General features: G+C 42.6%; 2 protein-coding genes across 4 annotated transcripts in view; one reads left to right on the forward strand and one right to left on the reverse strand.

Annotated features, from left to right (window-relative positions):
- Nucleotides 1–1194: 1194 nt before the first annotated feature.
- On the forward strand, nucleotides 1195–4632 carry cckb (cholecystokinin b). The gene is made up of 4 exons (XM_034891978.1): nucleotides 1195–1283; nucleotides 1968–2088; nucleotides 2202–2357; nucleotides 4200–4632. The coding sequence occupies exons 2-4, from the start codon at nucleotides 1968–1970 to the stop codon at nucleotides 4334–4336; spliced, it is 414 nt and encodes a 137-aa protein (XP_034747869.1). The 5' UTR covers nucleotides 1195–1283; the 3' UTR covers nucleotides 4337–4632.
- Nucleotides 4633–9673: 5041 nt separating this feature from the next.
- The window catches only part of LOC117956730 (trafficking kinesin-binding protein 1-like), a 17300-nt gene continuing 13461 nt past the window's right edge, over nucleotides 9674–13512 (reverse strand). For all 3 annotated transcript variants that reach the window (XM_034891959.1, XM_034891957.1, XM_034891958.1), the window contains 5 exons: nucleotides 13395–13512; nucleotides 12669–12876; nucleotides 12437–12542; nucleotides 10703–10828; nucleotides 9674–10457 (listed from right to left, as the gene is read on the reverse strand). In XM_034891959.1, the coding sequence (XP_034747850.1) occupies nucleotides 9863–10457; nucleotides 10703–10828; nucleotides 12437–12542; nucleotides 12669–12876; nucleotides 13395–13512 (1153 nt within the window). In that variant the 3' untranslated portion in view covers nucleotides 9674–9862. The remainder of the gene's footprint in view (nucleotides 10458–10702; nucleotides 10829–12436; nucleotides 12543–12668; nucleotides 12877–13394) is intronic.

Consider the following 13512-nt stretch of genomic DNA (forward strand, 5'->3'; position numbering starts at 1 on the left):
ACAGTATTGTCAAGCTTACAGCGACGCCCCTCAGATGTCATTGCAATTATTCTTTACTTAATTGGCAGCAAATGAGCACTGGATCCATATTTTATTGAATGTCAGCACTCCAGGAGAGTTACTTTTAAGTGCTGCTCAGTATGTGTGTGCGTGTGTGTGTGTGTGTGCGTGCTTGTATGTGTGCCACCCATGTCTCGTTCCAAATTAGGCTCTAGCAATGAAAGGATATCTCGGTCCTATGATTCTTCGGTAGATGTTAGCCTTAGTTAACAGCCTCCCTGATTCATTTTATTGTCCACATTATCTCAGCTGGTACAAACTGCTCCGGTGCCGTGACAGAGATCCTAATCCTGTCATGCATCAGCGGGTTGTCGGCGTCATTAACAAAAACGTTAACTCACAGCAGCTGATCATAGCTATTGACTCAGGCTGACTGATTTGCTACACCAGCATCAATGAGCCTGGTTAATCCTGTGTGCTTAGAGGGAGAGAGAGGGGAGAGAAGGAGGGAGAGAGAGGGGGGGAGATAGGAAGGGAGAGGAAGAGGGGAGAGAGGGAGGGAGAGAGAGGGGGGAGATAGGAAGGGAGAGGGAGAGGGAGAAGGTAGAGAGATGGAAGGCGAGGGATAGGCAGAAGGAGAATGGTGGAGACGTCTCAGTTCGAGCTCAGTCACCTGTTAAATGAACAAAACTGAAGATTCTTCTTTTTGCTTCCACCCAGTTTTTAAGTGTGAACATTCACCGACAACTAATACACACACACACACACACACACACACACACACACACACACACACACGTGTCTCATGACAGCAGTTAAAGTGTGGATCATTGTCAATACACTAAATAAAAACACACTTTTGTTGGTAAAATAAAGACATTTTCAATACTTCAACATTAGTTTTAAGCTATACTTTTGATCCAGATGATTCATTGTTATGTACACAACACACTGAAACACGCACACACACAGACACACACACACATATGTTAATGTTTGTCAACCGGATAGCTTCTGATGTTAAATTGTTATAATGAGCAAACAGACAATAAAACTGAAGCATGCTGTTGAGGTTGTGACAAATACACTCACATTAGGCTTGTGAACACACCATGGAAGTACACTGAAGCAACACTCAGACACACACACACACACACACACACACACACACACTCACAGGGTGCCGAGTGTGGAGTATAAAAGGGGCATCCTTCCCACTCAACAGAGAAGTGCTCTCCTCACTCTCACACACTCCTCTGACACGCTGAACCTCTTTTCTCAAGGTAAGGAAACCACTTTTTCTTATTATATTATTATATGACAGATTAGAGATTTTAGCATTTTCTGAGATGGTTTTGATATTGTGAAAACATATTTTTTTTCTTCACAATCATGCTGGAATTCAAATATGGAAAAATATTTTATGAAAAAATAATTGATGCAAGGGAAAGATGACAAAACGTACACATTTAGTTTAAATTTTGCCTGGCATTTTTCAAGCAGTATGCAAATAAATGCATTAGGGATGATTTCTTCTAAAATGATCGATAAAGCAGAAGTTTTAGACACAAAAAGAATAAGTATGCTTAACATTTTTCATTTTATTTGGTGAATTTATTTCCAGAGATGTTTCTGAAAGCCAAGTGGAAATGAGAGATGCTTTCCGTACAAATAATCAGGTCATTTTGATCTGCTGAAATTGCACTCAGGATATCAAGATCCAACTATCAACAGCGTGTTGCATGCCCCAGGATGACAGTGTGAATGTGCTGTTTCTCATTCACGCTCCTTTCTGGTGCAGTCAGAGTGAACAATAACTGCGAAAGAGCAGTTGTCTGACAGATTTCACATGGTCTCATTTGTAGTAGTTGTAGTGTGGAAGACAACTAAAACCCAGACTGGAGACTGCATCTCAAATTCCTAGTTATTAAACTTTCCCTATGTGCTTCTCTCTCTGATTGCTTAAGATGACTGCAGGCTTGTGTGTGTGTGTCGTGCTAGCAGTCATGTGTGCGAGCTGTTTAGGGCTCCCCTTCTCCTCCCAGCCCCTAGACGAAAGTCATCGCTCCATGTCCGCTGCTTCTGAAGGTACACATATATCCAAGAAGGGGAAAAAAGACAAGCACTTTCATGAATAATATCACAGTGAGTATCCATGTCTGACATTTGCTCTCGTTCCTGTCTTTGTCGGTGTTGAGCAGCTCTCCTTAAGGATGAAACCCAAACCTTGGGGGAGCCCCACCTCCAACACAGCCGTTCTGCCCCCCAGCTGAAAGATCTTCCTCTGGCCGAGGAGGATGCAGACTCCCGAGCCAACCTCAGTGAACTGCTGGCAAGACTCATCTCCTCCAGGAAAGGTGTGTGTGAACATTTACATGTGTGTTTGTGTGTGTCTGTAACCTTAGATTGCATCTTCCTTGCTGCACCTGCGGAATCTCAAATGAAATAGGGTGTGTGCGCGTGTGAATGTACGAAGCTTCATTTTTAGATACAAGTGCTTTTTCCTGCCATTCTCCTCCCATCAGTATTGCTAATTACTGGAATCAGCCGAAGCCAGCTTTTTAAAACGAATTAGTGGCTTTGAAAAGCTTTTGTGGTTTGAAAGAGCATGTATTAGGGAGCGCAATCATCCGGCCATTCTTTTTCTACCATCTTATTTCACTTTTTTCTCCTGGTTTGACTTCCAGTTGCTCTTTTTTCTTTCTTCAATGCCAAGAAAACAAACAGTCAACCCTGTCATAGTTCCTTATGTTCAGCGCTCTGATATCTCTGGCTGTGTGAAAGGACCAAGGAACGTCTGCGCTATGACAACACACACACACACACACACACACACAGACACACACAGACACACACACACACACACACACACACACACACACACACACACACAGGCCCCGTCAAAACCTGAATCTTCTGTTCGGCTTATAGAAACTGACTTATTTAGTCTCTTTATGGAACAATTCCTTCATCCTGGAACAGTGGCACACATTGTCCCAAAGTTTTAAAAAAAGACACTAAATGCTCTGAAGAAAAGTTTTCTACATCTACAGACACATTTACATATTTCAGCTGTGAAGTTTACATCGCCCTGTTTCATAATCCTCAGTGCAAGACGTTGGGAACAGAAAAAGGCAAAAACAGACTGTTCAATCAGACAGCGAAGTCTATAAAATGCCAAAGGGCACTTTGAAATGAGCGTGCAATACCCTAAGGGAAAGTGTGCGTGTGCTTTCTGCTTAGTCGTGCGTGTGCGTCTGTGGGTGTCTGTGATCGTGTGCTTGCTGTTCACTTGCATGTTTCGGTGTAGGAGGTGTCGTTGTTGAGCCTTCTGCAGCCAATCTTCTCGGCACACCAGGAAGCTGTGTGTGTGCGCGCATGCATGCGTGTGTGTGTGTGTGTTTGTGTGTGTTTGTTGCGTAGGAGGATGTGGGTGGAGTGAAATAAGCATTTCAGTGAACGCTCAATGGATTACCAAACGGATAGCATTCCTGCTTTACTTTGCTTGGAATAAAAAGTTGGAGAGTCACAGGTCACAGTGTGTGGAGAAGAAAATGTAATGAGGGTGCAATGATCATTTTAAAGGAATGGACATAAATTAGTTCATGCATGCACAGTGAAAAATATACACACAAAATGAATGGAAGGTAATAGTATGTTGTCACCATTAACGCAAATAAGTAAAAAAACAAGTTATGAAAAGTATAATTTGGTAATGAACTCAACTAACTGCTAAACTGCCATTTTAGGGCTAAAAACGTTTTTAATAGTGATGATATTTTTTTATATTGAAAGCATCAATCACACATTTTAGTGCATGAAGACACTTAGTGCTTGGTTTGTGAGAGCATCACTGGTCTCAGCCAAAATTGGCCACATTTCCCCTGATGTTTTAGTTATTAAAAAGTTAAAAAAACTTGATTTGTTGCCGTGTCAGTGTCTCACAGTATAAAAATCGGAATAAAATCACATTTACTGTGTTATTGTACCAAATTTGCCAACATGAGAGTAAAAGTAAAGTAGCTTCCTCCAGCTGTCTCTACGCAGAAACAAACCAAAGTAAGACCACAACCCAGTCGAGTTTCGAGCCGCTCTCATACACATCAACTCTGAGGATTTCTAATTTCCCACCTGTTTCTCCTCCACCCACTCATTCTATCACCTCCACCCCTCCTCATTTTTCCCACTTCTCCTCCCAGGATCTGTGCGTAGAAACTCCACGGCAAACAGCAAAGGTAACGGACTGAGTGCCAACCACCGGATAGCAGACAGGGACTACTTGGGGTGGATGGATTTTGGCCGCCGCAGTGCAGAGGAGTATGAGTACTCCTCATAAAGGGAAGCCATAACCCTGCGTACGGGCACACGAGAAAAAGAAGAAGAAAAAACCTTGCAAGCTGGCTCCTCACTGTCTCACAATAAGAGTCTATTTATGATGTATTTGTTGTACATTTGTTTGTAAACTGTAATAATGCAATATACATTTGCCAAATTTTGCAGAAAAGCTCTCACTGTCCATGGTTTGTTTGGTTCCGGTTTTCTCTGGTTTCTTTATCATTTTGGATGGAAAGGATTGGGATGCTGTGAAGGTCTGTTGAGACTTACTGGACTGAATAAAGATTGGAAAAATCACTCTACTTATGAATTATTTCAACTCAATGCATGCAGCTTAAACAAGACCTTTTAACATTAATTAGGTGTCATAAAAAGGAGTGTCTGTGGCACCTCATGACTGCTGCAAGCACAGTATTGTTGGAGATTATAATGCATCTTTGTGTAGTAGTGTAATATTATAAACCCTTATACAGCACAAGTAAAATTAGTAAAATACCCATAACACATGGATGAGTACATACACAGTTGATCTAAAAGGCATTTTGGTGATAGTGTATGAAGGCAGTGCTCTTCTGAATACATCCAATCATCCTTAAACACTTGATCAGATCCTTGATTTTGATTTTTGATTTTTCCAATATTGTTCAAGATTTATTAAAATCCATGTCAGACAGTTGTTTCTCTCGGAGTTAACAAATCCTTCTCACTTAATTTCTTCCTTTTCCTCGCTTCTACACTCCACCAACTCAACCAGGACTGTTCTGACAATGATTAAACAGAGGATGACTGGTAAGAAATTGTTCATATGCAATAGACTGAGGGACATACAGTCCAAAATGCTTTACAGATAACTCTGAATGGGACAAGATGGATCCCAGTTTATCACCATTGTGTGTCGATTATCTCAGGAAACAAGAAATTCATGTTCCTTCTTTTTTATTTGCAGTATGGACACATTTCACATTTTTGCTACTACATAGCTAATGATTAGTGGTATTGTGGTGGAAATAAAACAATCAAAGTTCCTGGGCTTTCATTTTTTTCTGCAGCTTCCCTCTGAAGGTCTTCCACTTCCTGCTCTAAAATATAAATTGCTGGAGAAATTAGTGATTTGGCGATGAAATGTACCGTGTTGAAATGGGTCAAGTAAGATCCTAAGTGAAGAGTCGCTCCTCCACTTATTATCCTCTGCAAGTTTGAGATGATGAATGTAAAAGCGAGAGATGTCTGAAGCTAGAAAAACAGGTCAGCGAGCAGCCACACAAAGGAGATGAAAGTCAGTGAATGCATCATTCAGGAATCGGGCCAGGGAATGCTTGAGAACATCTTCAAAAGAATGGCAAGATCATTACAAGCTTTAATGTCTGTGTTAAATATTAAAACAGTTTGGAACATTTGGAGAAACTGATGTGCTGAATTATTAAAGCAGGCTCCAAATAAATCCCAATAACTGTTTAGAGTCTCATGAAGACATTTTGTGTTTAACAAGAAAATCTTCTTTTTCGAACTTCTTAAGGCAAAAGCAGTAGAGTAGATTTGATGACTCACTTTTCATTGGATTTCTTTTTGTTAGGATTTTCATGAACACAACTCGGACAAAAGCCAATAGACATGCTGCTGTTCAACCAGTAGAAGGTAGGCCTATTAGTAAGGGAAAGAAGAGGACTCCACAGTGGTTGGGAATTGTGATGAAGCGGCCACAAAATGCCGCTCCTGGGCCAACATGTTCAGTGAAAGATGTGTCTGCGTGAGTCAAAGTTGCAGATAGACAAAGCAGACTCTGTGAATTATTCAGGGACGTGGTTGTTGATGCCTTGCGGTAAAGAGAGGATTTTCTGTTTGTGTGTGTGTTGGGCATTGATTCCTCTGGCCTGGACTGAGGTCTCACTTGAATCAGAAATTTTCACTTGAGACACTTGAGATTCTGAGGGGACCATGGGAATTAACTCAAACTTTCTGTTTTAAGATCTGATGCCGCCTTGAGAGTTCAATGCTCTGGAAGGGTTTAAAGGCTTCAATGGGACTGCCAGTAAATGTCTCCACCCTGTGTATGTGTGTGTGTGTGTGTGTCAATGAAGGTCGAAAGGCGAAAGCATGTGTAGCCTACAACATGAAGCGGCTCTAGCACTCATATGTACATAAGTGCTCTGGTTCGTGTGCTAATGGGCAAAGCCTCACACTCATGAAAGGAACATGAGCTCCAAGAGTGGGGCTGTAATAATGATCCAGCAGCCATGACGAGCAGATGGTCTGGTCCCGGATCATAATCAATGAAAATGGCTCGAAACACTGAGTTTCGTTCTCTGTCCTTTTCCTTTAACTTCAGTTTAGCTTTAGTCAATTCAAAGGCATTTTACTGGCTTCTTAAACAGAAGAACTTATGGTAAAAAGCGGGGAAGGAGAGTTCTTATCTTTGATGCTCCTGGACTGCACTCCAAAACCCCATCATTCCAGTCTTACATAATAAAGATTCATCTGGCAACAATCACCATAGCAGCAAATGTTCCACTGATAGTGATGTATGATACAACACATTTAAAAGATGTTGGAGGACATTTTGAGGACAAGTTATTAACTTTCTTGCCAAAATAAGGTTACTACTCTTTAACACGTTTGTTTAAAACAAATATCTTTTGCTGGATTTGCACCTCACAGGAAAGTACTCGCATTTCCGAGCCCCTAAAACAGACATTTGAAAACGTCTGGCCCCATTTTGGTCTGCGTTGCTCTGTAGTCCGGAGACGGGAAACTACAACACTTGTGAGCAAGTAGTATCAGATAGATGGGCTAACATTCTAGCATCTAGCCTCTATTTCTTAGCCAAGTGCAACTTCCTAGCCGCCGCTGGTTGCCTGGCAACAATACTCTAGGAAGTTGCTGTATTAGAGCAAGAAATAAGAAAGAAGCCAAGAAATTGGCACAGGAGGACAGTAAACACTTTAATAGATTTAGTAATTGGTGCGAAGCTGATCTTCACTTTATACCTCCCAAACATACGCCTCCTAACAACCTGAATCAGTTGTAACACTTTATGTGACTGAGAATCTCCAGTGAGTAAAATCCATTGTCTGGGAACCATGAATGACTGTGTGTAGTTTTATTGTAGTCCATCCAACAGATGTTATGAGATATATGAATCTGAAATCGGAAACATTGAACCACCTTGTGTGGCTAAAAGTTATTAAAAGTGTTCACTTTGTCAAATAGAAAAAAGAGATGATAGTAGAATTTGGGAAGAAGCAATAAAGGAACCACCCCCCCCTTAATATCAACGGATCCTCGGTGGAGAGGGTGGACAGGGTCTGACGTGGGTACCCATTCTGATTCAGAGGTGAGAAAGGCCAACCAAAGGCTGTTTCACTTCAGATGCCTAAGGAAATTCAGGGTGTCCCCTCAAAAAAGCAGACTCAAGGTCTCATTTGTCCCTCAGGCCATCAGGCTGTACAACTCCTCACTCGGGGGTAGGAGGAAATAGTGCAGAGAGGACAAGACGTACACGTACACACTTGGACACTTGGGTACAAAAACAGCACCGAACAGTCTTTGCAGGATCACTAGGGCCCTGCAAAGAGTGTTCATCAGGCTAAATGTACAACAGACGGTGCCTTACCCTGCCTAAAGGATACTTACGCCAGGCGCTGCAAGAAAAGGCTAAGAGAATCCTCGAAGATCCAAACCACCCCGGTAACAGCCTTTTCTCCCTGTTTAGATCGGGAAGACGTTACCGGATCCACCAGGCCAGCACTGAGGGGCTCAGGATGAGATTCTGCCCCCAGGCCGCTGCAATCCTAAACAAGGACACTGCACGTGTTGAAAGAGCTGTTGGGATTACATTTCACTGGATTTGTCAAATAAAAATTGATTGATTGAATGGATAAAATGTATTGACCGAGTTTAATAACAATTGTTATGAACATATTTGGACATTATGGGTGGTGTCATCTGATCGGCCCTTTGGGTGTACACCAGTAATGTTACTGTGTGTGATATCTGTTAATGAGAGGAGCCTGTTTGCATCTGAGGGTGAATATCCTCTTTCACTTCAGAAGGCAGTTGATTTAATGTTGCGATAAATGAGAATACCCAAATGTTATCTTAAAAGGACAAATATCCAAACTAAAAGACATAAGGGACATTTGCAACAGGGCGGCCCTTACCTTATCCCTCGAAGCACAAGAGATACAGATGGGGAATGGGTAATGGATTATGATTGTGTGCAGACGGACAAACGCAATGTAGTTCTCACACTATTTTGTAGGCTGACTTATTCCTGAGCACCATCTGCTGGAGGAGGGTAAAAACTGATTTCCTGTATGTGACTCTTCTTTTCATGTCTTGAATGATGGGAAAAATCATATGTTTAAGTTATTGTTTGTGTACTGAATTTTTATTTGGAAAAAAAAACCTAATTGCACGCACACCCAAATAATTACACTGATCTGTGATTCTCAGCTATGCACTACGAATAACAATTCCTTTAGTGACAATGAACAGTATATACAGTGAGCACATGTAAGACAAGATATTTTTTTGAAAAATAGGTCAAATTCATACAATATTTTTTATATAAATAAACCAAAGTGCAACAACGGCTGCCTTTGACAGCTCTTTCGCGCCCTCAATCCAACATATGAAGAACAAAAACAGATGGTCGAGGCACTATATTGCTTTATTTTTCCGAAAGCTTCCAACCACGGCTGATTAGCCACCCGCATCCCTCTCTCGTCCTCTTTGTGAACTGTGGTTTCATCGATCCCTCCCATTCATTGAGAGCACCATCAACTTCCCTGTCTAATGGCCAATAAGGAAAATAAACCAAAGTATCTTTAATACTGACATAAAAGCTATTTAACAATTTGTTAAAAGACACTCACAGCCTATCACTTCATGAGGGATTTAAGTCAGGTGAGACTCAGAGGAGAGAGTGATTGTAAGTGTGACATACTTTCATGTATTTGGTGTAAAATTTTGAATCATTTATAAAAGATGGATCCAGTAATAGAGAAGAAGAAATGCTTGGTGTAGTGCTACAGAGACTACAAAGAGCCAACTAGTGTGATGCCAGATTTAACAGAGTGCACCTGTCTGTCTGGATGTGTGTGGGATTTCGTGGATATGTTTCAGAAAAGGCAAGAGTGGGAGTACTACATCTAGCCAGCAGAGTCAGTCTCCAAAGCAGGGATGTGAGTGGACAGCAGTGGGAGATGTGTGGGGCGCAATAACTATACTGACATTCTGCTTTTAATAATGTGTCAGTTCACCCAATTACATAAAACTGAATTGTATAAAAATTGGTTGCATGGGTGCATACCAGAATAGGCTTTTCTAATTTGTGTGATTTTGTTTTTTAATTCAAGCAAGTCACCACCTAAAAGGACTAAAGAGTGCATAGGGTCAGGGGTCAGTAGTGCCATATTGTTGTTGTACAGTATGAACAGTGTTTGGACTCTAGGTGGCTGCTCAGCAGTCAGTCCTGGGCACTGCCGGGCTCCTACTTGGCTCCACTACTGGCCAGCAGCAGTCCAGACTACTCCTGGGGCCCGGGGGCTTTCATGGCCATGCTGGCCCCAACCATGGCAGGATAACTCCGGTTCCTCCTCATTCCATCGGGCCCAAAAGGGGAGCCAGATCTGCGCAGCCCGCCCAGAGGCCCCAGCATGGGACTAGGACTCATTGCTCTGCCCCCTTGAGCTCCAGCCACACCCAGCTGCTTCACCTTGTCCAGCAGGTTGAGGTTGTGGACGGTCACGCTAACGTCCGTCTGGCTTTCGCAATCCTTCCCTCTCTGCCTGCCCCTCATCCTCCCCGTGACCTCTTTCAGAATGGAGCGGGCCGGTTTGGAGGCCAGGAAGTTGTCGTACGAAGGGCTCTTAAAGTCGAAGCCCACGGGCACTGGCCCAGCTGAAACTCCCTGTCCTGTAGGAGAGTTGGGAGGGGTAGATGGGCGCAGCGGGTCGGGGTTGGGCGCTCGGTTAGGGGTGATGGAGGTGCTGAATAAGACTCCTCCGTTGCCCTGGCCGTACTCCAGGCCCTGGCTCTGGTGATACATTGCTGCTGAGATCCCTCTCTCCTGGAGAAGGCGCACTAACCCTAGGGAAGTACTGGTGGTGCGTGTTGCATCTCTGCACAAACATAAGAAACAATTGAGAGTCAATATCATACTGACCGGTGTCTGTCAGTTGTGAAGAACCCCTGAAACAACTTAAACTTACTGGAAGAAAGTTACATGGCTTGTTTTTAAGGAACTAAGTCAAAGTCAGTGTGTCAAACAGTGAATGTCTTTTATAAAAGTAGCAATCTGCTAACTTATTAACATAGAAACAAAGAAGACAGAAAATAAAACAGCTGAAAATGTCTAGGACCCTGCCTGAGGTTAGTTGAGGATTCAGACGGCCTGAGACCGAGCCTGCGGGGTGTGCAGGGTGTAGAAGCAGGAGTACCCAACAGAGTGCTAGTCATCACGCAGGAGGACGACGCTGGGACCGGGTTCAGACTGAAAAGAAAGTGCACAAAGAGAATTTGAGACACCAAAAAGAATATGCTTGCTTATTTCACTATATTTTTTACTAAAAGTAAAAAGTAGAATGGGAGCCAGTGCGTTTAGCTAACAGGCTCCTCTCCTGTGGAACCAGGTTCAAGTTTGGGTTCAGGAGGCAGACACCGTCTCCACATTTAAGAGTAGGCTTAAGACTTTCCTCTTTGATAAAGCTTATAGTTAGAGCTGGCTCAGGAAAGTCCTGAATCACCTCTTAGTTATGCTGCTATAGGCCTAGACAGCTGGGGGACTTCCCATGATGCACTGACCACCAATCGGTTCCTCCTTCTCTCAATTTGTATGCAACCTCATTCCATTAATGCATGTCACTAACTCAACTTCTTCCCTTTCCCCGGAGTGCTCTCTCGCCCACGGAGTCTTGTGCTCTCTCGTCCCTCCCCTCTCTCCTCCTATCTCTTCCTGCAGGTGTTTCTGGTTCTGGATCTGTGGTTGGAGACACCTGCTGCCTCCATGTTCCTGCTCGACCCCCGCTGCTACAATTCTCCATGTCTCTTTCTGTCTGTCTGTTTGTCTGTCTGTCTCTCTCCTTCCCTCACCCCCAACAGGTCGAGGCAGATGACCGCCCACCCTGAGCCATGGTTCTGCTCCAGGTTTCTGTCTCTTAAAGGAAGTTTTTCCTTGCCTTTGTCGCCTAGTGCTTGCTCTTGGTGAACTGTTGGGTTTCTGTAAATAACATCACAGAGTACGGTCTAGACCTGCTCTTTATGGAAAGCGCAATGAGATAACTGTTGTTGTGATTTAGCGCTATATAAATAAAATTCAATTTATAATTTAATTGAATTTCAGGAACTTTAATTACATCCCATTTATGAAAACTGACATTTGTTGTGTATGGTGGATGTTGTTTATTCTAACCACAAGCACCTGCATATAATATTTAACACCTTTCTATTGTCTAGCAGGCAAGTGACTAAATATTAGTCTTTGTCCTGTGGGATTTAGTCAAATTCAGAATGATTGCACATGCAGCACTCTGCAGCAACATTATCACATTAACTGCAATTACTTGTATAATGTTGCATTTTTTTTAAAAATATTTTAGTCTTATTATAATATATGACATGTAATACAAAATACATTTTAGTTGCTTATTTAAAATCATTCACCATTTCAAACAGAAGAGAGTGTGCACATCCTCTGGAGGCAAACACATTACAGTTCGTATAAAAACGGCAATTTTCATTAGGACTTTTGCAATAATCTGTAACATCAATGTGTTTGAATACGGCTGCTCTTAGCAAAAAAAAGCAAACCTTTGCAGTAGATGATTATGACTGAATTATGGCAGATCAAAGAGAAACTTTGGGAAACTCAAGGGGAAAGGCCACAACAATATTAAGACAAGATGAGATAGGATAAGAAAACCTATATTTGTCCCACAGTAGGGAAATTGCAGTTTGCAACAGCAAAGAGGAAAGGGAAGATAGATAAGTGTACAGATGTAAACACAGTAAGTGTACAAAATATAGCAAACAGTATTACACAATTAATCGTTGACTTAGATCATCCATTTTCAAGCTGCACCGGACTACTTCTATTGCTTACCTTGGCGTGACCCGCGTCAGCTCATCAGTTGGGTGGAGGATCCGACAGGTTGTGAAGGTGTAGGTAGAGCTGGTGTGGGCCATGCATTTCCCTGGGTAGTATGTAGCTGCAGGTCACGCAGACACAGACAGCTTTTAAAACACTGTGAGACCCAGCACATGTTCCAAACAGGTTTTACAATACGCAGTACACGGTATATACAGTGTACAGTACGTGTACAGTATGTCCTCACCCAAGACGTCAGGGTTGCTGAGATGTGGCGTTGGGGATGGAGAGGGTGGAGAAGGTGGAGCAATGCTGGGTGGAGGCTGCCCGAGGTTGGTTTCACCCGTGCTGGAGATGGAGGGCACGGCTGGGGAGGCAGAAGAAGAGGAGGTGGGAAGATTCTGGAAGTACTGCTCCCCCGGTTCCTCCTCCTCAAAGCCACCCCATGGGTATACCTGTAGACAGTACACAGAGAAGAGTCCAAATCATTACAGATACCTTCATGTGCACAGAGTACTACTATTACTTGTAGTAATATTAACAGTTATTAGGAGTAGGGTGGATGCTACTTAGCAAGTAACAAGTCAACAAGTGTTTTTTATTCCATACTTCCCTCTAATTATCAAATTAAACTTGAATTATACAAAACCTATCCAAACTAATTTCTTGAATTATTTTTGTCAAAATGTATTTTATTCAGCATCTTCTCTCACTAAAGAAAAATAACAGCACAGTAAAATGGAGAGGGGAATTGATTCTATCTGTAGTTGAAGAGGACTAGGAATTCCAATTTGTTTCGTGCAATGAAAAGCTGTACAATTACTAGTGTAATTACCTCTCCATGACAACACTTTGTTTGCAGTCTGTTAATTGCACGTTATGTACATACGGTAAACATACAGTGACATTAACATGACCATTATTGTAGATACAGACTCAGACATTTCACACACACACACACACACACACAGACCTGCTCCAGCTCTAGTTCCAGAGGTCTGTAGCCCTTGGGCACGACTCCCGGTCTGGCGTCCAGAATCACCCCGAGGTGAGGCTGGGCTAACTGCTGCCAGTGATGCAGGGTGGCAGAG

This window comes from Etheostoma cragini, chromosome 14, assembly GCF_013103735.1.
Source record: "Etheostoma cragini isolate CJK2018 chromosome 14, CSU_Ecrag_1.0, whole genome shotgun sequence".
Taxonomy (NCBI): Eukaryota; Metazoa; Chordata; class Actinopteri; order Perciformes; family Percidae; genus Etheostoma; species Etheostoma cragini.

Bases quoted from the DNA above. Each gene is read 5' to 3' on its own strand.
- cckb (XM_034891978.1), top strand. From the start codon at position 1,968: ATGACTGCAGGCTTGTGTGTGTGTGTCGTGCTAGCAGTCATGTGTGCG. The intron at 2,089-2,201 runs GTACACATATAT...GGTGTTGAGCAG, and splicing joins CATGTCCGCTGCTTCTGAAG to CTCTCCTTAAGGATGAAACC. The intron at 2,358-4,199 runs GTGTGTGTGAAC...TTCTCCTCCCAG, and splicing joins ACTCATCTCCTCCAGGAAAG to GATCTGTGCGTAGAAACTCC.